This window comes from Nerophis ophidion, linkage group LG04 (assembly GCF_033978795.1).
Source record: "Nerophis ophidion isolate RoL-2023_Sa linkage group LG04, RoL_Noph_v1.0, whole genome shotgun sequence".
Taxonomy (NCBI): Eukaryota; Metazoa; Chordata; class Actinopteri; order Syngnathiformes; family Syngnathidae; genus Nerophis; species Nerophis ophidion.
The window spans coordinates 74,084,912-74,108,512 of NC_084614.1; the positions used below are offsets into that span (position 1 = coordinate 74,084,912).

Sequence of the window (23,601 nt, forward strand, 5' to 3'; positions counted from 1 at the left end):
CTGGCTCTCAAATAATCTAAACAAACTTAACTCCACGGTGATGTTTTGGTGAATTTGTAGAGGAATTTGTGAAACTGAAACAATACAAAAATAATCCCATTGTAATTGAATAATACTAACACAGACATTCATAAACGTGTTAGCATATTGACTAATGCTAACAACGCTAGTTTCGTTACATTTTAGCCCATACAAATATGCATGAAAATACTCCTACAGACATCACATATGGGAGAGTTGAGTAAGTATGAATTGTTTTAGTTAAATTGTGAAACTTAATATTATAATGGTTGGTGTGATGAATGAAGAAACGCTATGGACGTTTTTACTTTCGGTTCAAGTCAAAACAGGAAGTACATGTTCAACTCGCAGCACCTGCAGTGAGCTAAAGGTTCCCCCCCTTGTCCCCACAATTTCCCCCTCTGTCTTTTTTTTCCTCACTTTAGCCCCTCCTTCTCTGGCTTGGTTGCACCAAATGATAATATAAATACATTTAATAAAGTCAAATACAAATATCGCAACAAGAGAAGTGTCCTACACTTCTCTTTTATAAAGTATATCTAAACAGCGGATATGGGCATCTACATCAACTACATGATTTGCCTGAGAAGCTGGACAGGACAAAAAAAAAAAAAGGTGTCGCCATTGCAGACAATAAATTAAAACTGGTGAAGAAAATACATAAATTAGCTACACTGTTTTGTAAGCCGCAAAGTGTAGGAAAAAAATTGCGGTTTATAGTTCCGAGTTTATGGTTACCGTGATCAATTTGCTCTCAATAACTGTCTTATGAAATGTTTATATTGTTACATCCCTAGCGGGGATTTACTGTACATGACAACTTGTTCATAAAATATCCTGTCCTGAAATAAATAAATAAATAAATAAATAAATATATATTTTTACTCAGTGGCCTAGTGGTTAGAGTGTCCGGCCGAGTCATACCAAAGACAATAAAAATGGGACCCATTACCTCCCTGCTTGGCACTCAGCATTAAGGGTTGGAATTGGGGGTTAAATCACCATAAATGATTCCCGGGCGCAGCACCGCTGCTGCCCACTGCTTCCCTCACCTCCCAGGGGGTGGTCAAGGGTGATGGGTCAAATGCAGAGAATAATTTTGCCACATGTAGTATGTGTGTGACAATCATTGGTACTTTAACTTTTAACTTTAATATATATTCTACTGTCAGCTACATCTTTAGGCTGAGCTGCACTCGCCTGGGCCAGTGGGCAATCGGTTACGTGACGGCCGACGGAAACATCCTGCAGACCATTCCTCACAACAAACCTCTCTTCCAGGCGCTCATCGATGGCTACCGGGAGGGATTGTGAGTCCTTTAAGACACTCAAGATCAGATATTTGCGTAGAGCATGTCCAAGAACACCAGGCCTCCTTTTTAGCCTTTTTGCACCGCTTGACCCATCGTGTCACACATTTGTAAACAAGCTAGCTGGTGGACAAATAGACTCATACATTCACTATTTAATATGAAATAATATAATTTCAAATGATTTATACAACTTTTGTTACTCGTTAGAATATTGACATGAAATTTGTTGTTTATATTTTTTTTCCAATAACTATGTACGTGTTGTCTAGCTATTTGTTCCCAGATGGTCGTGCACAGAACCCAGACCTAACAGGCCTGTGTGAACCTTCTCCACAAGACCACATCAAAGTTACCCAGGTTTGTTTTTCTAATACGAACACTCTCTCTGATGAGTTTGTATGTTAAATGTCTTGTGTCCTTGTGCTTCCAGGAGCAGTATGAGTTGTACTGCGAGATGGGCTCCACCTTCCAGCTGTGCAAGATCTGCGCCGAGAACGACAAGAACGTGAAGATCGAGCCGTGCAGGCACCTCATGTGCACTTCCTGTTTGACTGCCTGGCAGGTGAGGGATTCCCCGCCCACCTTTCTCTGTAACTCACTAAAAAGCCCCACCCTCCTTCATAAAAACCTGCATGTCGTCGTCAGGAGTCGGAGGGTCAGGGCTGCCCCTTCTGCCGCTGTGAGATCAAGGGCACAGAGCTGATTGTGGTGGACCCCTTCCACCCCAAGGCCGGCGGCGGGGCTTTCGCCGGCTTCCAAGGGTCCAGCAGGGCAGAGGCGGCCGCAAACGACGAGGACGATGATGAACGGCTGGAGGACCACAACCTTGTCATGAGCAGGCTGGCCTGCAGCAAGGTAGGCAAACTATGAGCAAGATAACATCAACAACCACCTCTTATTAGTTAACCCCAGCAGCTGTTGCTGTAGGCAACCTCCGGGTGAAGCCACAAGATGGCAGTAGCTGCATTTGAAGTATTATCCAGCAGCTTTCATAGGTGTTCATTTTGTGAATAGTAAAGTTGTTTCCATCTGCTATAGATGTCGGAGATTGGTCCAAGATCATAAAAAAAAAACAAGTACATGCTAGTCCGACAAAAGCAGTCCTGCAGCGTGTTTACTTGTGCAAAAACGGGACGGCTAATTAACATATATCCATTTTCTGCTGCTTGTCTCTCTCTGGGTAGCGGGGGGAGGGGGGGTGGGGTATGGAGCCTATCCCAGCCAAATGTACTCCAATAAGCACATAAGATTGATGTTTTCTTTTATTTCAATCAAGTCATTTCCGAAAGGTAAACATGGCAAGTTATAGGCTAGTAGGAGTTAGCAGCTACACAACAGCCAAGCACACAATAGCAAACAACCTACACCTAAATAACAAATTGAACAATATTACTGTCTAAACAGGACATTTGTAGTAACAACGTGTCCTGCGTCATGAGCTTAACTTGTTGACTAATAGTGAGCACTAGGTGTCACAAAACAATTACCACTCCACTTCAACTTAAAGACAGCATAAGTCCATTCCAAACGGTTAATAATAAATAGGCCAGTGAGATCAAACTGTGTCTAACACTACTTAAAAAAAAGTATATGTGATTCCCACTGACATAGTATCAAATCAAAACTCGGCAGATAAAACTTTGCATGTGTTGCTGCTGTATCAATAAATGTATTTCAAGGCCAACTTCAACTGTGTTTTATATCAATCAATGTTTATTTATATAGCCCCAAATCACAAATGTCTCAAAGGACTGCACAAATCATTACGACTACAACATCCTCGGAAGAACCCACAAATATCTGTTGTAGTGTTGTCCCGATACCAATATTTTGGTACTGGTACCAAAATGTATTTTGATACTTTTCGGTACTTTTCTAAATAAAGAGTACCACAAATAATTGCATTATTGGCTTTTTTTCAACAAAAAATCTCACGGTCTTTTAAATATAGGTTTCTTATTGCAAGTTTGCCCTAAATAATGGGTTGTACTTGTATAGCAGATTTCTACCTTCAAGGTACTCAAAGCGCTTTGACACTACTTCCACATTTACCCATTCACACACACATTCACACACTGATGGAGGGAGCTGCCATGCAAGGCGCCAACCAGCACCCATCAGGAGCAAGGGTGAAGTGTCTTGCTCAGGACACAACGGACGTGACGAGGTTGGTACTAGGTGGGAATTGAACCAGGGACGGTCGGGTTGCGCACGGCCACTCTCCCCACTGCGCCACGCCGTCCCATAAAATAGTGAACATACAAAACAACTTATCTTCTAGTAGTAAGAAAGCAAAAAAGGGCTCCTAATTTTTTCTGCCGACATATGCAGTACCATATTGTAATTTTCCCTTCTGTTATTTTGTCATAATTGTTAAGGACAGGTGGCAGAAAATGAATTATTAATCTACTTGTTCACTTGTTAATATCTGCTTACTTTATCTTTTAACATATTTTATCTACACTTCTGTTAAAATGTAATCACTTATTCCTCTGTTTGGATGCTTTACATTAGTTTTGGATGATACCACAAATTTGGGTATCAATCCGATACCAAGTCGATACAGGATCATACATTGGTCATATTCAAAGTCCTGTGTTCAGGGTCATATTTACTGAGTTTATAAACTAATATACTTTTTTTTTTTTTAATTAAAGAAGATGCAAAAAAATATTGATATAATCATATTAGTATCGACTAAATACGCTCCTGCACTTGGTATCATTACAGTGGATATCAGGTGTTGCTCCACCCATTGCATTTGTTTACATTGTGATGCAGGTGCGCTACGGTGTGTAGTGAAGCATGTTTAGCTAGTCCTCGTCCTGCAGGGATGATACTTGCAACAAACTTACTTTATTTGTCGCCATGTAGGCGAGGATTAGTCATTTACAAGTAGCCACAACACTGCAGACTGCCGATGGACTTAAAGCACCTCTTCCTGAAGACTTTTCAGTGGTATCACCGGTACTTATTAAGAGGCGGTATAGTACCGAATATGATTCATTAGTATCGCTGTACTGTACTAATACCGGTATACCATACAACTCTAATCTGTTGAGATTGATAATTCTATATATATATATTTTTTTATATTTCCGTATAAAACCGCTAACTCCGCTGCTCCGTAGTGCACCGTGGTTTACTTAGAACTAACCACGCTAACAGTGCGACCTATATTTTCCAAATAGATTTTTTTTTTTAATCGACTAAGAATCTTTAAATAACTATCACGAATCAAATGAAAACATTTGACACCCAGAGTAAACAGAAACGCCTGAGAACTTTTTTCTGCAGGTTTAGTACCAGGAAATTACAGCTCTAGGGTAGTGTTCAACCATAGGGCTGGGGCCCATTGTTGGGCCACGAATACCTCCTAAAAGGGCCGCCAAAAATATTGGTTTCTCAGCTGTGGTCCGTATGGGCCGCAGCGTCCTCGGTTTTAACACACTTTTCCACCACTTGTGGTTGTAATGACCATATCAAACAAACAGAAGAAGTCTGGAACTAAAGTCATAAAGAAGTTTTTTAAGTGCAAAAATGATGACTTAAGTGGTGAAGCTGTATTTTTATTTATTTTGAAAGTTTTTTTTAAAGAACACGTTCATTATTAATTTGGTTTTTTGCCCCTCCCTTCATATGCAGAATATTTGATAAGTACTTATTTTTTCAATCAGCCTGACTTTTGCTTAAAGTTTGTGTTAAGTAAATAATAATCTTTTGGTTTCCTATCATTTGACAAGGTTGTAAACCGTAAGTAGGTTAGATATAAATATTCAATACAATTAAAATTAAGAGTAAGATTCCAAATTCAGTTTTAATATTTATGGGGTGAAAAAGGTAAAATTCCCCTGCTCTAATGGGTGAGCGCGGCATTACCAGTCTTGGTGGGGATGAGCGCCTTGCATCATTTACACACCACATTAATCTGTTTAAGAAGCTAAAAAAGAAACTGCCACACTCTGGAGGTAACTTTTCCTGTTTCGATAATTTCTTAATTTTTACTTTCTCTTTTCACTCCATGCGAAAGAATCTACGAGACAACCGAATTTGATAGTTGATACTGTCACCTGATTGGCTGTTAGCCTGTCACTCCCTGCTTTGCAACTTCCGCTTTCTTAGGATCGAACGCTTTTTTATTTATTCCATGTCTATGGCGATACATATTGGTATCGCTTCATGGCCCAGCCCCACAAGTTAGCATGCAACTCTACCCTGGACAGTAAACAGTGCATGAATGTTTGCAGGTGGAGCGTCCTGCATCCCCCGTGTCCCAGCTGCCTCCGGTTCCTCCCAGACTGGACCTCCTGCAGCAGAGACCTTGCAGCTCCCAGCAAGCAGCAAAGGTTGGCCAAGCTTTGTTGCTGCGGAACCTTCTCCTACTCTCACTCTTTCCCTCGGCTCACAGATGGGGGCCACACACCGAGACAAGCCCCTCCCGCTTCCCCCGGCGCTGAGAGAGCTGCCGCCCCCGCCGCCTCCCGAGCGCCCCTCCCCCCTGGCGGGTCAGGACCTCAGAGTCCAGAGGCGACCGCTGCCCTGCACCCCTGACACTCCCGCCTGGGCCTCCAACTACATGGTGCCCCGGTCCGTCTGCAAGGCGCCCGCTGCCTTCTCTCAAAGCGCTGGCGCGGAGGGCGGTAAAGCCCAGGCGGCGACCAACGCCGTGTACTGCCTGACCGCCAGGTGGGTTTTCATTTGGACGTTCCCTAAGCGAGGAAAACACCAGCTGACGTGCCCCCGTTTCAGGTCGCTGCCGACGTCGGCCGTGTCCAGCAGGGAGAAGTTGTCCGCCGACTGCGAGGAGAACGAGTACATGAGTCCCACCTCCCTCCCGGCCTCTGGCGCCCCGTGGACCATCACGGGCGCCTTGGTGCCCCCTCCCCCGCCGTTGAGCCAAGCAAACCATCAGGACGATGCCAGGTGCGCCAAAGAAGTAAATTATTGATGTTAACCAGAGGTTTTATAGCGCATACAGAGCAAGATAAAGCTGCCATCAATCAAGCTTTATTGCAGACTCCAACGTCCAAGTAAATATGCAATCACACACACACAATACAGCAAGGCTCAACAGCATTTTAGAAACCAAGAGCTACTTCTTGGGTACTGAATAATGCGAAGGGCTACCAGTTTGATACACACTTAATTGCCAGAAATAGCCAATGTGCTCTATTGACCTTTGATATATAAATCTGTATATATAAAAAAATGGGTATTTCTGTCTGTCATTGGGTCGTACATTTTTTTTCCTTTTACGGAAGGTTTTTTGTAGAGAATAAATTATGAAAAAAACACTTAATTGAATGGTCCAACTTCTCTGTGAGCGCTTTGAGTATCTAACAATAGAAAAGCGCGATATAAATCTAATCAATCATTATTATTATTGTTTAAAAGAGGATAAAACAGGAAAAAAATGAAAATTTTATTTTGAAACAAAGTTTATCTTAAATTTCGACTCTTTAAAATTCAAAATTCAACCGAAAAAAAGAAGAGAAAAACTACCTAATTCGAATCTTTTTGAAACAATTAAAAAAATAATTTATGGAACATCATTAGTAATTTTTCCTGATTAAGATAAATTTTAGAATTTTGATGACATGTTTTAAATAGGTTAAAATCCAATCTGCACTTTGTTAGAATATATAACAAATTGGACCAAGCTGTATTTCTAACAAAGACAAATCATTATTTCTTCTAGATTTTCCAGAACAATAATTTTAAAAGAAATTCAAAAGACTTTGAAATAAGATTTAAATTTGATTCTAAAGACTTTGTAGATGTGCCACAATAATTGTTTTGAATTTTAATCATAATAAGTTTGAAGATATATTTCACGAATATTTATCGAAAAAACAGAAACTAAAGTGAAGAATTAAATTAAAATGTATTATTCTTTACAATAATAAATAAATAAAAAATACTTGAACATTGATTTGAATTGTCAGGAAAGAAGAGGAAGGAATTTAAAAGGTAAAAAGGTATATGTGTTTAAAAATCCTAAAATAATTTTTAAGGTTGTATTTTTTCTTTAAATTGTCTTTCTGAAAGTTATAAAAAGCAAAGTAAAAAAATAAATGAATTTATTTAAACAAGTGAAGACCAAGTCTTTGAAATATTTTCTTGGATTTTCAAATTCTATTTGAGTTTTGCCTCTCTTGAAATTAAAAATGTCGAGCAAAGCGAGACCGGCTTGCTCCTAAATAAATACAATTTAAAAAATAGAGGCAGCTGACTGGTAAGTGCTGCTATTTGAGCTATTTTTAGAACAGGCCAGCGGGCGACTCATCTGGTCCTTACGGGCTACCTGGTGCCCGCGGGCACCGCGTTGATGACCCCTGCAATACAGTATAAAAGACTTTATATCTCATAATAAGAAAAAAAAAGTTGTGCCTATATAAATGTGCTCATCACACTTATAATGCAGCCTCTGCCGTCCTGTGGAGTCATCCAGAGGTTGCCTACAGCCACATTGTTAATGTTATTTCCCCCACACAATCTGGTTTCAAATTAGTCCGCTATTTGTTTACTCACCATTTTTAACCCAATATTTTTTTGACCTCTCAGCGCTGACGGGCTTGACACCGACTCGGGGGACCCTCAGGTGTACGAGTCCATGTGCAACATCCAGGCCGGCTGCTCCGAGGCGACCAATCACGGTAACGCATGTGACGTCGCGTTGTCCTGATACCAATATTTTTGTATTTTGGGTGCTTTGTAAAATGAAGTTGACCACAAAAAAAATAATTTTTGGCTTAAATTTTAACAGAAAATTATTCTACACATTAAACATACGTTTGTAATTGCAATCAAATAATACATTTGTCCTTAAATAAAATAGTGAACATGATAGACAACTTGTCTTTTAGTAGTAAGCAAGCAAACGAAGGCTCCTAATTTATGCAGTAACATATTGTGTCATTTATCTACCTATTATTTTGTCACAATTATGATGGACAAGCTGTAGAAAATGGAATATTAATCTTCTTATTTATTTACGGTTAATATCTGATTAATTTCTGTTTGAACTATCTACACTTCTGTTAAAATGTAATAATCACTTATGTAAAGTACCAAACGAAGTAGTAAGTTTTGGCTGATACTACACATTTTGGTATCAATCCAATACCAAGTAGTTGCAGGATCCTACATTGGTCATACTGAAAATTCTCCTGTGTCCAAGGATGTATTTCCCGAGATTGTAAACAATAAAAAATGACAAAAGATTTTGTGATGATAAAAAATAGATGTTATCATAGTATTGACTAGATACGCATTTGTACTTGGTGTTGTGACAATCGATATCCGTGTAGACCAGGGGTGCCCATTACGTCGATCGCGAGCTACCAGTCGACCACGGGGGGTGTGTCAGTGGATCTCCAGCCAGGCTTTTAAAAAAAATAGACCTAAAAATTAGTGATCATCAATCTTCACCAAGACGTCACTTAAATGACATTCACGGTACCGGAGGGTCTTGTGAGATGACGCTGGCTGCTGGAAGATCATTATTATGAAAATATGACCGAGAGGAAGGCGAGAAACACTTTTTATTTCAACAGACTCTCGCGCCGTACCTTCCGTCAAAACTCTAAAGGCCGACTGCACATTTCCTATCTTCACAATAAAAGCCCTGCTTCATGCTGCCTGCGCTAACTAAATACAGAGTCTCGGAAAACTGGCGTGCACAAGCGATCCCTCAGCAAGCTGGCGTGCACATCACTTGTGCACGCCAGCTTTCCGAGACTCTTATTTTGTTAGCGCAGGCAGCATGAAGCAGGGCTTTTATTGTGAAGATAGGAAATGTGCAGTCGGCCTTTAGAGTTTTGACGGAAGGGACGGCGCGAAAGTCTGTTGAAATAAAAAGTGTTTCTCGCCTTCCTCTCTGTCATTTTTTCATAATAATGAACTGGCAGCAGCCAGCGTCATCTCACAAGACCCTCGGGTACCGTGAATGTCAATCAAGCAAGCTACGGAATTTGCCGCCAATGTTTTTCTTGTAAAGTGTATGGAAGCTGGATGAATTAGATGCCAAAAACCAACCACTTTCATGTGGTATTGTACAGAAAGGACAACTTTTTTTCTCCTCCATTTGAAAATGTGGGCGTTATCATCATTACTGTCTGATTCCAATCAATGCAAGTCGTCAGAATCAGGTAATACACCAACTTATATTCTTGTCTTCGTGAAAGAAAGACATCTATATGTGTTACACATGCTTGTATTATCATTAAACACATTTAACTTGTTTACAAAAATGTCTCTTTCATAAATAAATAAATATAAATGATATATATAAATGAGGTAGATCCCCTCGAGTTGGGCAATTGAAAAGTAGCTCGCCTGCAGAAAAAGTGTGGGCACCCCTGGTGTAGACCCACCCATGGCTTTTGTTAACATTGTGGCGCTCTAACTTGCTGTTAGCGGTGAGTTATTGTATCCTCATATGGTGTGTAGTGAAACATGTTTAGCCATTGCTCGTCCTGCAGTGATGATACTTGTAAGAAACTTACTTTGTCGCCATGGAGGCGAGGATTAGTGATTTAGAAGTAGCTACAACACTGCCGAATGCGGATGGACGTTAGTGGCTAGCTAGCTATGTTTTTAAGCAATGTTAATAGCTTCACCTTTATTAGTAGTTTTTAGGCTAAAATAATGACCTCCTCAGTGGCCTAGTGGTTAGTGTCTGCCCTGAGATCGGTAGGTTGGGGGTTCAAACCCCGGCCGAGCCATCACCAAAAATGAATCCCGGGCGCGGCACCGCTGCTGCCCACTGCTCCCCTCACTTCCCAGGGGGTCATCAAGGGAATGGGTCAAATGCAGAGGACAAATTTCACCACACCTAGTGTGTGTGTGTGTGACAATCGTTGGTACTTTAACGTTTTAACTTTAAATACATCCATTCTCACTTTTCTGTCTCCACTTCCAAGTGTGCGCGACATGCACCCTGCTTCATGTCACCAGCAATATCACCAGGGTGCGTCGTCATGGCAGGGAAAAAATATTTGCATCTCTTCAAAGGCAGTATAGTACTTTTTTTTATTTATTAGTACCGCAGTACTTTATTAGTACCGGTATACTGTACAACATGTCTGACATATCGTCCGCCACCTGTGACTTCTTACAATATGCCCGACACCTGAGGCGTCACACGATTTGTCCGAGACGTCGCACGATATGCAAGAAGCGTCGCACGATTTGTCCGACACCCGAGGCGTCGTACGATATGTCCAAGACGTAGCACGATATGCCCGACACCTGAGGCGTTGCACGATATGTCCAAGACGTCGCACGATTTGTCCGACACCCGACAAATCGTAGCACGATATGCCCGACACCTGAGGCGTCGTACGATATGTCCAAGACGTCGCACGACTTGTCCGACACGTCGCATGATTTGTCCGACACCCGAGGCGTCGCACGATATGTCCGAGGCGTCGCACGATTTGTCCGAGGCGTCGCACGATTTGTCCGAGGCGTCGCACGATTTGTCCGACGCGCCGCACGATTTGTCCGACGCGCCGCACGATTTGTCCGACGCGTCGCAGGATATGCCCGACACCTGAGGCGTCGCAGGATATGTCAGAGACATCGCACGATATGCCCCACACCAGAGACGTCGCACGATATGTCCGAGACGTCGCACGATTTGTCCGACGCGTCGCACGATTTGTCCGAGGAATCGCACGATTTGTCCGAGGAGTCGCACGATATGTCCGAGGAGTCGCACGATTTGTCCGACGCGTCGCACGATTTGTCCGACGCGTCGCACGATTTGTCCGACGCGTCGCACGATTTGTCCGACGCGTCGCACGATATGTCCGACGCGTCGCACGATATGTCCGAGACGTCGCACGATTTGTCCGACGCGTCGCACGAATCGGGCATATCGCGTCGCAGGATATGCCCGACGCCTGAGGCGTCGCAGGATATGCCCGAGACGTCGCAGGATATGCCCGAGACGTCGCAGGATATGTCCGAGGTGTCGCACGATATGCCCGACACCTGAGGTGTCGCAGGAAATGCCAGACACCCAAGACGTCGCACGATATGTCCGAGACGTCGCACGATATGCCCGACACCTGAGGCGTCGCAGGAAATGTCCGACACCCGAGACGTCACACGATATGTCCGAGACGTCGCACGATATGTCCGAGACGTCGCACGATTTTTCCGAGACGTCGCACGATATGTCCAACACCCGAGGCGTCGCACGATATGTCCGAGGAGTCGCACGATTTGTCCGACGCGTCGCACGATATGCCCGACACCCGAGGCGTCGCACGATATGTCCAAGACGTCGCACGATTTGTCCGACACCCGAGGCGTCGCCCAACACGCCCGACACCTGTGACGTCTGCTCCCACAGATGTAATATTAAAGCAAGTTGATATGATTTGTGTTTCAAATCTGTGATAGAGATGTTGCTTGCTGTCCATTTGATGATTAGTTACCATGGTAACAAGGCACGGTACATTGTTTCAGAGCGTCCTCCGCACGGCTCCATGGTCGCCCAGGCCGAGTCCCTGGATGCCTCCTTGGAGGACGTTTACGAGTACGACTGCCCGCGACCCGTGGCCCCCCCGGCGCCCGCCAGGCGAGCTCTGTCGGATATGAACGGCGCGGTCAGCTCGCTCAGCATCGACGGCGCGGTGGAAGCGAGTACGTGCACTTTTCGGCCCAACGTCCTGGTCGGGATCTCACCTTTTTTGCTTTTCCTTCGCCCGCAGGTTTGTTCGCGTCCGATCCGGAGCGACCCCCCAAGCCCCTTCCACGGCGGGCCAACTCGGACCGGCGGGCGCAGCGGACGCTAAACCGCGAGCTCCCCGCCCCCCTGCTGGACCGCCCCTCCTCCTCCCACACTCCACCTCCCGCCCCCTCGGCGAGCGGCGGCGTGGCACTGAGCGGCGAGATCGAGTGTCTGATGTCCCAAGGCTACTCCATCCAGGACATCCAGAAGGCGCTGATGATCGCACAGAACAACTTGGAGACGGCCAAGAACATCCTGAGGGAGTTTGTGTCCGTCCCCTCCGCCACGCACATCGCCACATAGTCAGCCACGCCCCCTTTTCTCTGTGCGCCATCTTCTCGTTGCCAGGGCGACTTGAACGCACGGAAACTTTCACGCCACAAAGATTGTTCCATCCTGTCCTCAATGCTAACAACATCGCTAACTAACTCACTTTCCGCACGCGCTCGCTAACGACATGAAAATGTGACTCTGGTACTCATGCAGTGGAACCTCCATTTGACAACTTCCACGTTGTGGAAGAAGCATCGACAAGCTCAACTGTCAGTCAAACGGCCCTTTGGTGCCCTCAAAAGCGTTGAAGGCCTACTGAAATGAGATTTTCTTATTTAAACGGGGATAGCAGGTCCATTGTATGTGTCATATTTGATCATTTCGTGATATTGCCATATTTTTGCTGAAAGGATTTAGTAGAAAACATCCATGATAAAGTTAAAAACTTTTGGTCGCTAATAAAAAAGCCTCGCCTGTACCGGAAGTCGCAGACAATGACGTCACAAGGGTGAGGGCTCCTCACGTCCTCACATTGTTTTTAATGTGAGCCTCTAGCAGCAAGAGCTATTCGGACCGAGAAAACGACAATTTCCCCATTAATTTGAGCGGGGATGAAAGATTCGTGGATGATGATATTGATAGCGAAGGACTAGAAAATAATAATATTAATAAAATGAAATAAAAAGCGGCGGCAGTGTGAGCGTTTCCGATGTAATTAGACACATTTACTAGGATAATTCTGGAAGATCCCTTATCTGCTTATTGTTTTAATAGTGTTTTAGTGGGATTGTAAAGACATACCTCGAGGTCGGATGGCTGCGGTGAACACGCAGTGTCTCAGAGAGGAGCCAAGCTCACAGCTGCCTTTTAAACAGCTACTGCACGAGGACGAATAATCCAATGATGTCTCCGTTAAGATATATATCACAATTTCCCCATCCAAAAACATGCCGGTTGACGTAGAGAAACATGTTCGCTTGACTGCTCTGCGTTAAAAGAAAGAAACACCGGCTGTGTCTCGGTGCTAAAGGCAGCTGCAATACACCGCTTTCCACCAACAGCATTCTTCTTTATAGTCTCCATTATTAATTGTACAAATTGCAAAAGATTCAGCAACACAGATGTCCAATACTGTGTAATTATGCGATGAAAAGAGACGACTTTTAGCCGTAACTGGTGCTGAGCTAATATTTCCTGACAGTCCGTCATTCTGCGACGTTTTTAACAAGAAACTCCGCGGGAAATTTAAAATTGCAATCTAGTCAACTAACTATTGGCATGTGTTGCAATGTTAATATTTCATCATTGATATATATAGTGGGTTTCAGTAGGCCTTTAATAACCATAATTGCTACAATAATATAACTTTGGTGAATGTAGAGGGCTCCGCCTTTCCAGAATGGCCGCGCTCTAAGGCTATCAACGGGACACAACGGAAGCGTGTTTGCCCCGATCAAAAAAAGTTCATAAAATCGAGGTTCCACTGTACTTTTTTCCTGTGATAAAATATTGTTTTTGAGGGGGTAAAAAAAACTGTCGGAATACGGAAGTGAAGGCAGTGCGCTAACGTTGCCAACCTCGCTTTCTCCACCCCGGTATTAGACGGGCAGCGGAAGAAACGACTACAACTAACACGCTTCTCGTTACTCAATTACGACAAAAAAATTAAATAAAACGACTAACTCAAAAAAAAGAAGATTTCCGCTAAACAAGTTATTTTGACGCTCGACTGAAAAGATGCCGAAAGGGAAGCGTTGAACACATTCCAGTGTTTCGGACCTCTCGCTACGTAGCTGGCACAGCCAGGAGGGATGTCTCACTCCTGCGTGGGAATACATGTACTTTTCTTTCCCGCAGAGAGGTCAGTAAGGGGGAAAATTTATAAAAGACGTAAACGTGCCTTTTGGCTGACAGATGCTTTACCATGAACGAGATTAACGACTTTAATGCTAATACTAAAGAATTGTTCTTTTCATTGCCTCTGAAGACCACATTGTAGCACAAGGTGCTCAGTGTCTCCCCCTAAAGGACAACCCTAGGACACCGCATGTTTGATGCTGATAGTAATAATGCACTGCAGTCTACTTACTGTCTCTTTAAGACGTACCTCCCCCCTCATGTCTTTACTTGCTCTCACAACCTGCAGGAACGGTCGAAAAAAGACCAAATGTCAGTTTTCCTGCAGAGTTATCAATGAACTCCATGTGTGTGTGCGTGTGTGTAGGTCACAATGCAAATTTACACGTGCTAAAACATCTTAACTCGCCTTCTTTTCTCGACACCGACTCGCCTACTAAAAAAATGTCTTATGTCCGCTTTTGTTGTCTCCTTGTAAATATGATTTATTTATTGTCTTTTTAATATCCTCAGCATTTGTTGGTTGTGTTGCCATGTTTTCATGCCCAAGCCATTAAGATTTTTAATTAAACTGTATTTTCTTTAAAGCCGTGTGTGGTTGATCACTAATTAAACAGTTGAGATTTTATTTCAATTAAATTATTTTTTTATGCTGCAGACAAATATAACTTCTCAATTTATACATTTACACCCATTAAAATGGTCACCAAATGTTACCATGAATTGATTAACGTGGACCCCGACTTAAACAAGTTGAAAAACTTATTCGGGTGTTACCATTTAGTGGTCAATTGTACGGAATATGTACTGTACTGTGCAATCTACTAATAAAAGTTTCAATCAATCAATCAATGTATAATTTATAGGCACAGCGATAACAAAAAATTATATTCTAAATTTACCGTATTTCCTTGAATTGCCGCCGGGTCGCTAATGAATTTAAAACCTCTTCTCACTACTCCGCTTTCCAAAGGCATGCGGTAAAAGTAAGCATGCACAAAATATTTTAAAACCTCTTCTCACTCCGGCACTTACCAAAGGTAGCCAGTTTGGGAATTTCATTTTTGGAACCCATCCATCCATCCATTTTCTACCGCTTATTCCCTTTTTTGGGTCGCGGGGGGCGCTTGCGCCTATCTCAGCTACAATCGGGCGGAAGGCGGGGTACACCCTGGACAAGTCGCCACCTTATCGCAGGGCCAACACAGATAGACAGACAACATTCACACTCACATTCACACACTAGGGCTAATTTAGTGTTGCCAATCAACCTATCCCCAGGTGCATGTCTTTGGAAGTGGGAGGAAGCCGGAGTACCCGGAGGGAACCCACGCATTCACGGGGAGAACATGCAAACTCCACACAGGAAGATCCTGAGCCTAGATTTGAACCCAGGACTGCAGGAACTTCGTATTGTGAGGCAGACGCACTAACCCCTCTGCCACCGTGAAGCCCATTTTTGGGACCCCCAAAATAATAAACATTTCGCTATACCTGACACGCCTGCAAAATATTGTGACTTTTCGTGCCTGTTAAGGGCCTGAAAAAGGCGTCCGAACGTGCAGAGGCAAACAGCAATTTCAATTGGGCCGCTTGCTGCTCCGCTGAACGGGTCTTAATGAAAGCGGTTTCTTAAGAATTGGGAAGTGACAACATATCAGGCACGCAATAGCCCGTCATGTCTCATCGCATCAAAATTATTTTGGAGCCTGGGACGTCTCTTTGACGTGTTAAATGCGCCTCACATATTTGAGGTCGGGACAAGAGACAGAAAAATTCCGTTGAATCTACTGCGGATGTGTGACCTTTTGTAAGCTTGGACCTTAAATCCTACTGAATAGCTCTTAATCCTCTTCCCTTTATGCGATTTCAAATTACCGGTATTGAAATCAGACTTATCCATATTGAAAATAATGACAGGGGAAATGTCACGAGTTTGACCCGGCAGTAATTCAAGTCAGGCGCATACTATATGCCCTGCGACAAGTCAAGGAAATACGGTATATACATTTGAATGTAAGAATTTAAATACATTGTATGTTTATACAATTATTCAGCGGTAGATACTTAAAATATTTCATTTTCAACTACAAATATTAACTCGTTTTTTTACTGTCGACTCAAAATTTAAAAATTAAATATTCAATTTGTACAAATATTGAAGGAACCGAAAATGCTATCTATATTTTTCGTTCTAATATACAGAATTTTTCAACTAACAATATTTTAACTCATTCTTTTTAATGTCAACTCATACTTTATCCCTCCACCAACCCCCCAAAACCGAAAAATGTTCAAATATTGAAGGAACCTAAAATATGATCGATTATTTTTCATTTCTAATATTCAGAATTTTTTTAACTTTTAATTTAACGGACAACTATTAATGCTTACTGAATTACTAGCAGTTAAGTAGCCAAAAGCCATGCTGCCACTAGGGGGCAGCAGAAGCCAGGCAAAATCAAGCCGCTATAAACAGACAAGTCACGTGACGTCCTTCCCAATGCCTATAGGGCAGGGGTCGGCAACCCAAAATGTTGAAAGAGCCATGTTTGACCTAAAATTTCAATATCAATCAATCAATCAATGTTTATTTATATAGCCCCAAATCACAAATGTCTCAAAGGACTGTACAAACCATTACGACTACAACCTCCTCGGAAGAACCCACAAAAGGGCAAGGAAAACTCACACCCAGTGGGCAGGGAGAATTCACACCCAGTGGGACGCCAGTGACAATGCTGACTATGAGAAACCTTGGAGAGGACCTCAGATGTGGGCAACCCCCGCCCCTCTAGGGGACCGAAAGCGATGGATGTCGAGCGGGTCTAACATGATACTGTGAAAGTTCAATCCATAGTGGCTCCAACACAGCCGCGAGAGTTCAGTTCAAAGCGGATCCAAGACAGCAGCGTGAGTCCCGTCCACAGGAAACCATCTCAAGCGGATCAGCAGCGTAGAGATGTCCCCAACCGATACAGGCGAGCGGTCCATCCTGGGTCCCGACGAGCGGTCCATCCTGGGTCTCGACTCTTGACGGCCAGTACTTCATCCATGGTCATCGGACCGGACCCCCTCCACAAGGGGAGGGGGGGACATAGGAGAAAGAAAAGAAGCGGCAGATCAACTGGTCTAAAAAGGAGGTCTATTTAAAGGCTAGAGTATACAGATGAGTTTTAAGGTGAGACTTAAATGCTTCTACTGAGGTAGCATCTCGAACTGTTACCGGGAGGGCATTCCAGAGTACTGGAGCCCGAACGGAAAACACTCTATAGCCCGCAAATTTAAAAATCTGGAGCCGCAGAAAATTAAAAAATTCATATTACAGCATGAGATATAAATTGAAATAAGAGGACTTAAAGGAAACTAAACAACCTCGAATATAGCTACAAATGAGGCATAATGATGCAATATGTACATACAGCTAGCCTAAGTAGCATGTTAGCATCAATTAACTTGCAGTCATGCACTGACCAAATATTGTATTTCCTTGAATTGCTGCCAGGGCGCTAATTTAAAACCTCTTCTCACTCTGGCACTTACCAAAGGTATAGAGTAAAAAAATTGAGTGTGATGTATGGTTGGACCTTAAATCCTACTGAATAGCTCTTAATCCTCTTCCCTTTATGCGATTTCAAATTACCGGTATTGAAATCAGCCTCCTCCATTTTGAAAATGATGACAGGGGGAGTGTTACTAGTTTGACCAGGCGGTAATACTGTTATGCCCGTTTGATTGTGGACTATTACTGACACCTTGTGGCGATGGGAAATGCTGCGCGTCATTAGTTTGGCACTTCCGGTTTAGTTCAGGCACTTCCGGTTTACGATGTTAGTTCAGTTGACAAACAATGAGAAGTAGACGAGTTGTGTTAACTCTTACACGCCTTGGAAAGGGTAAGTCTGTAAGTAACAGAGGTGGGACCAAGTCATTGTTTTGCAAGTCACTAGTAAGTCTCAAGTCTTTGCCCTCAAGACAGGCAAGTCCGAGTCAAGTCCAAAGTCAATACTGGAAAGTCTCAAGTCGAGTCCCAAGTTCTGCATTTTGGGTTTCGAGTCATTTCAAGTCTTTTTAACCACAGTGAAGTGAAGTGAATTATATTTATATAGCGCTTTTCTCTAGTGACTCAAAGCGCTTTACATAGTGAAACCCAATATCTAAGTTACATTTAAACCAGCGTGGGTGGCACCGGGAGCAGGTGGGTAAAGTGTCTTGCCCAAGGACACAACGGCAGTGACTAGGATGGCGGAAGCGGGAATCGAACCTGCAACCCTCAAGTTGCTGGCACGGCCACTCTACCAACCGAGCTATACCGCCCCCACAGACTAATATATGTACACATATTGTGTATGCTTTTAAAACCCTGTATGTATTTATTATTTTAAAAAAAAAAGTGCTGACATTGCACTTCATAACAGCACTATTAACCAGTTATTCTAAACATTTAACTCATTCCTTTACAGGATAAACACATTTGAAAAAACAAGTGCAACTGTACTTATTTGCACCAAAGTGTTAACATTGTATTTAAATGGAATATTGAATTGTTTATGTCATGTTGTCACCTTATCTCATTGATCTCATCTCAGCGTTTTCCTGCTCAATTGAGCGGACGGTCGAAAATAGGAATTGGAGGATTACTTTTGACAAGTAAGAATTTACATTAACATACTATTGGTTGTATTTTGTGAAAAGAATATTACCACAGAGTTAAGCAGGAGCAAAGAACTACAATATTTGTATGTGAAAATCACAAAGAAATCTTCTGGAGGAGGATGACCCCCCTACAGGTATTTGGTTTACAAACTTTCAGGCCCACCTAAAACAAAATTCACCAGCCGCCATTGATTATGATGCATTTTCATTTTTTTCTAACCACAGATAAGTACTTCAAGTAACAATATTCAAATACTAACTTTGTTGAGTAAGACAGAATTTGGTTTTATTCTGAATCCAGTGAAACAGATTGGTGGTTTTAGCTGACATAAAGACTTTCAGGTGTTTATATATGTTTAAGTATTTGGCAGACACTTTTATCCAAAGCAACATACATGAAAAATACATATAAAACAATCACTGTAAACATGAGCATTTAAAGGAAGAATGTAATGCGGACGTTGTACCGATCTGTTGTGGTGAAGAAGGAGTTGAGCCGGAAGGCAAAGCTCTCAATTTACCGGTCCATCTACGTTCCCATCCTCACTTATGGTCATGAGCTTTGGGTCATGACCGAAAGGATAAGATCACGGGTACAAGCGGCCGAAATGAGTTTGGGTCTCTCCCTTAGAGATAGGGTGAGAAGCTCTGCCATCCGGGAGGAACTCAAAGTAAAGCCGCTGCTCCTCCACATCGAGAGGAGCCAGATGAGGTGGTTCGGGCATCTGGTCAGGATGCCACCCGAACGCCTCCCTAGGGAGGTGTTTAGGGCACGTCCAACCGGTAGGAGGCCACGGGGAAGACCCAGGACACGTTGGGAAGACTATGTCTCCCGGCTGGCCTGGGAACGCCTCGGGATCCCCCGGGAAGAGCTAGACAAAGTGGCTGGGGAGAGGGAAGTCTGGGCTTCCCTGCTTAGGCTGCTGCCCCCGCGACCCGACCTCGGATAAGCGGAAGAAGATGGATGGATGGATGGATAATGCAAAGTGTCAAGACAGAATAAACTCTCTGCTGTTGCAGCAACAGAGATAAAGTCTATATCAGTGGTTCTCAACCTTTTTCCAGTCATGTACCCCCTGTGAACATGTTTTTAATTCAAGTACCCCCTAATCAGAGCAAAGCATTTTTGGTTGAAAAAAAGAGATAAAGAAGTAAAATACAGCACTATGTCATCAGTTTCTGATTCATTAAATTGTATAACAGTGCAACATATTGCACAATTGTAGTGGTCTTTCTTGAACTATTTATAAAAAAAAAGATTTAAATACAACTAAAAACTTGTTGAAAAATAAACAAGTGATTCAATTATAAATAAAGATTTCTACACATAGAAGTAATCATCAACTTAAAGTGCCCTCTTTGGGGATTGTAATAGAGATCCATCTGGGTTCATCAACTTCATTCTTAACATTTCTTCACAAAAATGTTAAGATTTATGGAACATGTCCACAAAAAAATCTAGCTGTCAACACTGAATATTGCATTGTTGCATTTCTTTTTCACAGTTTATGAACTTACATTCATATTTTGTTGAAGTATTAATCAATAAATATATTTATAAAGGATTTTGAATTGTTGCTATTTTTAGAATATTTAAAAAAATATCACGTACCCCTTGGCATACCTTCAAGTACCCCCATTTGAGAACATCTGGTCTATAGGTCCGTAAGATATATAGATATCTAATGTATTCATACATTGTTTATGTAGGATGTACGCATGTATATATAACCTAATCATATTGTTTCTTCAACTTCAAAATAGCTGACTGTTTTTTTCCCCCTTCTCTGGGATTATATTCCCAGTTTTGATCTCAGACGTCTGGTCACTTATAGCATATAAGAATAGAATAGAGTTTTATTGTCATTATTGCAATGAACAGGTTCAAAGAACAACGAAATTGGAGCAGCTCCTCCTAAGGTGCATATACAATATGATAGTATAAATAGTAAAAAAAAAAAAAGATGGAGATGACAGATGTATCTATGTATATGTATATGTATCCACACAGATGCATATCTGCATGCATATGAATACATATACACACATACATAAAACATTGTTGCACATTGTAGTCCAAAAAAATAGAAAAAAACATTTAAACATTACACATGAGGACATGATGGACATATTGTGCTCACTCAGTGCCTGTTTAGTGCTACTATGGCTCTTGGGTAAAAGCTATTTTTTAGTCTATTGGTGCTCGCTTTTAGCACCCTGTAGCGTCTGCCTGAGGGTAGCAGTTCCAGGTGGCTGTGCCCGGGGTGGAATGGGTCTTTCACGATGCTCTGTGCTTTCCTGAGACAGCGGGAACTGTACAGGTCAGCTAGGGGGGGGAAGGGGCATCCGATTAACCTCTGGGCGGACTTTATGACTCTCTGGAGCGCCGTTCTCTCTGCGGCCGTGCAGCTGCTGAACCACACGCAGATGCGGTAGGTCAGGATACTCTCAATGGAGCACCAGCAGTTCCTGTGAGAGGTGGTTGTTCCTGAGAATTCTCAGGAAGTGCGGTCTCTGGTGTGCCTTCTTGATGGTAGCCGTGGTGTTGGTGCTCCAGGATAGGTCGTCGGCCAGGTGGACTCCCAGGGAGCGGAAGTCGGAGACCCTCTCCACACAGTCACCACTGATGATCAGGGGCAGGATGTCCGTTTTTTTCCTCCTGAAGTCTATGACCAGCTCCTTGGTCTTGGAGGTGTTCAGGGCCAGGTTGTTGACTTTGCACCAATCCGACAGCTTCTCCACCTCATCCCGATATGCAGCCTCGTCTCCCTCCGAGATGAGCCCCACTACGGTGGTGTCATCCGCAAATTTGATGATGGAGTTGCTGGAGTGGGCAGGTGTGCAGTCGTATGTGTAGATGGAGTAGAGAAGGGGGCTCAGCACGCAGCCTTGTGGAGAGCCGGTACTGAGGTGCAGGCTTGATGACATGTGGCGACCCAACTGGACCCGCTGGGGGCGGTTGGATAAGAAGTCCTTAATCCACATGCAGATGGAGTTCGAGAGACCCAGGTCTGACAGTTTGGACACCAGTCTATCAGGAATAATGGTGTTAAATGCCGAGCTATAATCCACTATAATCCGCTATAATAAGAATATTCTATTTCCGTTAAGCAAACTATGAACACGCCAAGACATGTGTCCTTTATCACAGTTACACGTATGACAAAAAAGCACGTGAATATAAGTGGTATTCAGTGAGGTAATCAATCATCAATCAATGTTTATTTATATAGCCCCAAATCACAAATGTCTCAAAGGACTGCACAAATCATTACGACTACAACATCCTCGGAAGAACCCACAAAAGGGCAAGGAAAACTCACACCCAGTGGGCAGGGAGAATTCACATCCAGTGGGACGCCAGCGACAATGCTGACTATGAGAAACCTTGGAGAGGACCTCAGATGTGGGCAACCCCCCCCCTCTAGGGGACCGAAAGCAATGGATGTCGAGCGGGTCCAACATGATACTGTGAAAGTTCAATCCATAGTGGCTCCAAGACAGCAGCGAGAGTCCCGTCCACAGGAAACCATCTGAAGCGGATCAGCAGCGTAGAGATGTCCCCAACCGATACAGGCGAGCGGTCCATCCTGGGTCCCGACGAGCGGTCCATCCTGGGTCTCGACTCTGGACAGTCAGTACTTCATCCATGGTCATCGGACCGGACCCCCTCCACAAGGGAGGGGGGGACATAGAAGAAAAGAAGCGGCAGATCAACTGGTCTAAAAAGGAGGTCTATTTAAAGGCTAGAGTATACAAATGAGTTTTAAGGTGAGACTTAAATGCTTCTACTGAGGTGGCATCTCGAACTGTTACCGGGAGGGCATTCCAGAGTACTGGAGCCCGAAATGAAAACGCTCTATAGCCCGCAGACTTTTTTTGAGCTCTAGGAATCACTAATAAGCCGGAGTCTTTTGAACGCAGATTTCTTGCCGGGACATATGGTACAATACAATCGGCAAGATAGGATGGAGCTAGACCGTGTAGTATTTTATACGTAAGTAGTAAAACCTTAAAGTCACATCTTAAGTGCACAGGAAGCCAGTGCAGGTGAGCCAGTACAGGCGTAATGTGATCAAACTTTCTTGTTCTTGTCAAAAGTCTAGCAGCCGCATTTTGTACCAACTGTAATCTTTTAATGCTAGACATGGGGAGACCCGAAAATAATACGTTACAGTAATCGAGACGAGACGTAAGATGTATGAAATTGCTCCTGCCAAATGAATTGCACTGAATGGAGCGGATCACCACTCCAAGATGGTGGCCCCGCGTCTCGTATGCGGCAATAGGCAGTAGCGCTCGATGCTGCGTCTACTTATAAGATGTCTATGGTTATAAAGTTAGCAGTGAGTTTACAGCCTCACTCATTTAACTACACAGCAAATAAAAGTCACGTTACTCAGCCAATAAACGTTAGCTTACATTCAAAACGTACCCTTCTTTGTGCAACTACAAATGTCGAACGACGTTGGAAGTTGCTGCGTCTCCGTCTGTAATCTTCCAACCGCATGTTTTGCTTACAGCAATTCCTGTTTTGTTGACCAAGTCGTAGTTTTAATACCCGAACGAAACACTTTATGGCATAATTTTCTTCACTTATTCTTCTGTTGTTTGAAAGCTCTTCTCCGTTGGTTTTCCTGCAATTTGATTGGATGAATGCTGCGTGACGAAAACAACGTGGATTGGCTGTTGTACTGACAGGTAGCGCACAGGCTGTCATCGCACACACGCTGACAA

General features: G+C 43.2%; 2 protein-coding genes across 3 annotated transcripts in view; one reads left to right on the plus strand and one right to left on the minus strand.

Moving 5' to 3' along the window:
* The window catches only part of LOC133551852 (E3 ubiquitin-protein ligase CBL-like), a 35,665-nt gene extending 20,870 nt beyond the window's left edge, over nt 1–14,795 (plus strand). The window contains exons 6-15 of one of the 2 annotated variants that reach the window (XM_061899004.1): nt 1,194–1,331; nt 1,604–1,691; nt 1,765–1,896; nt 1,980–2,189; nt 5,582–5,680; nt 5,743–6,020; nt 6,084–6,257; nt 7,899–7,990; nt 11,814–11,990; nt 12,059–14,795. In XM_061899004.1, the coding sequence (XP_061754988.1) occupies nt 1,194–1,331; nt 1,604–1,691; nt 1,765–1,896; nt 1,980–2,189; nt 5,582–5,680; nt 5,743–6,020; nt 6,084–6,257; nt 7,899–7,990; nt 11,814–11,990; nt 12,059–12,381 (1,711 nt within the window). In that variant the 3' untranslated portion in view covers nt 12,382–14,795. The remainder of the gene's footprint in view (nt 1–1,193; nt 1,332–1,603; nt 1,692–1,764; nt 1,897–1,979; nt 2,190–5,581; nt 5,681–5,742; nt 6,021–6,083; nt 6,258–7,898; nt 7,991–11,813; nt 11,991–12,058) is intronic. The other variant, XM_061899005.1, reaches the window with a different exon arrangement.
* lrwd1 (leucine-rich repeats and WD repeat domain containing 1) overlaps nt 1–23,601 on the minus strand; it is a 99,929-nt gene that overhangs the window by 66,280 nt on the left and 10,048 nt on the right. The gene's annotated exons all lie outside the window — the stretch shown is intronic.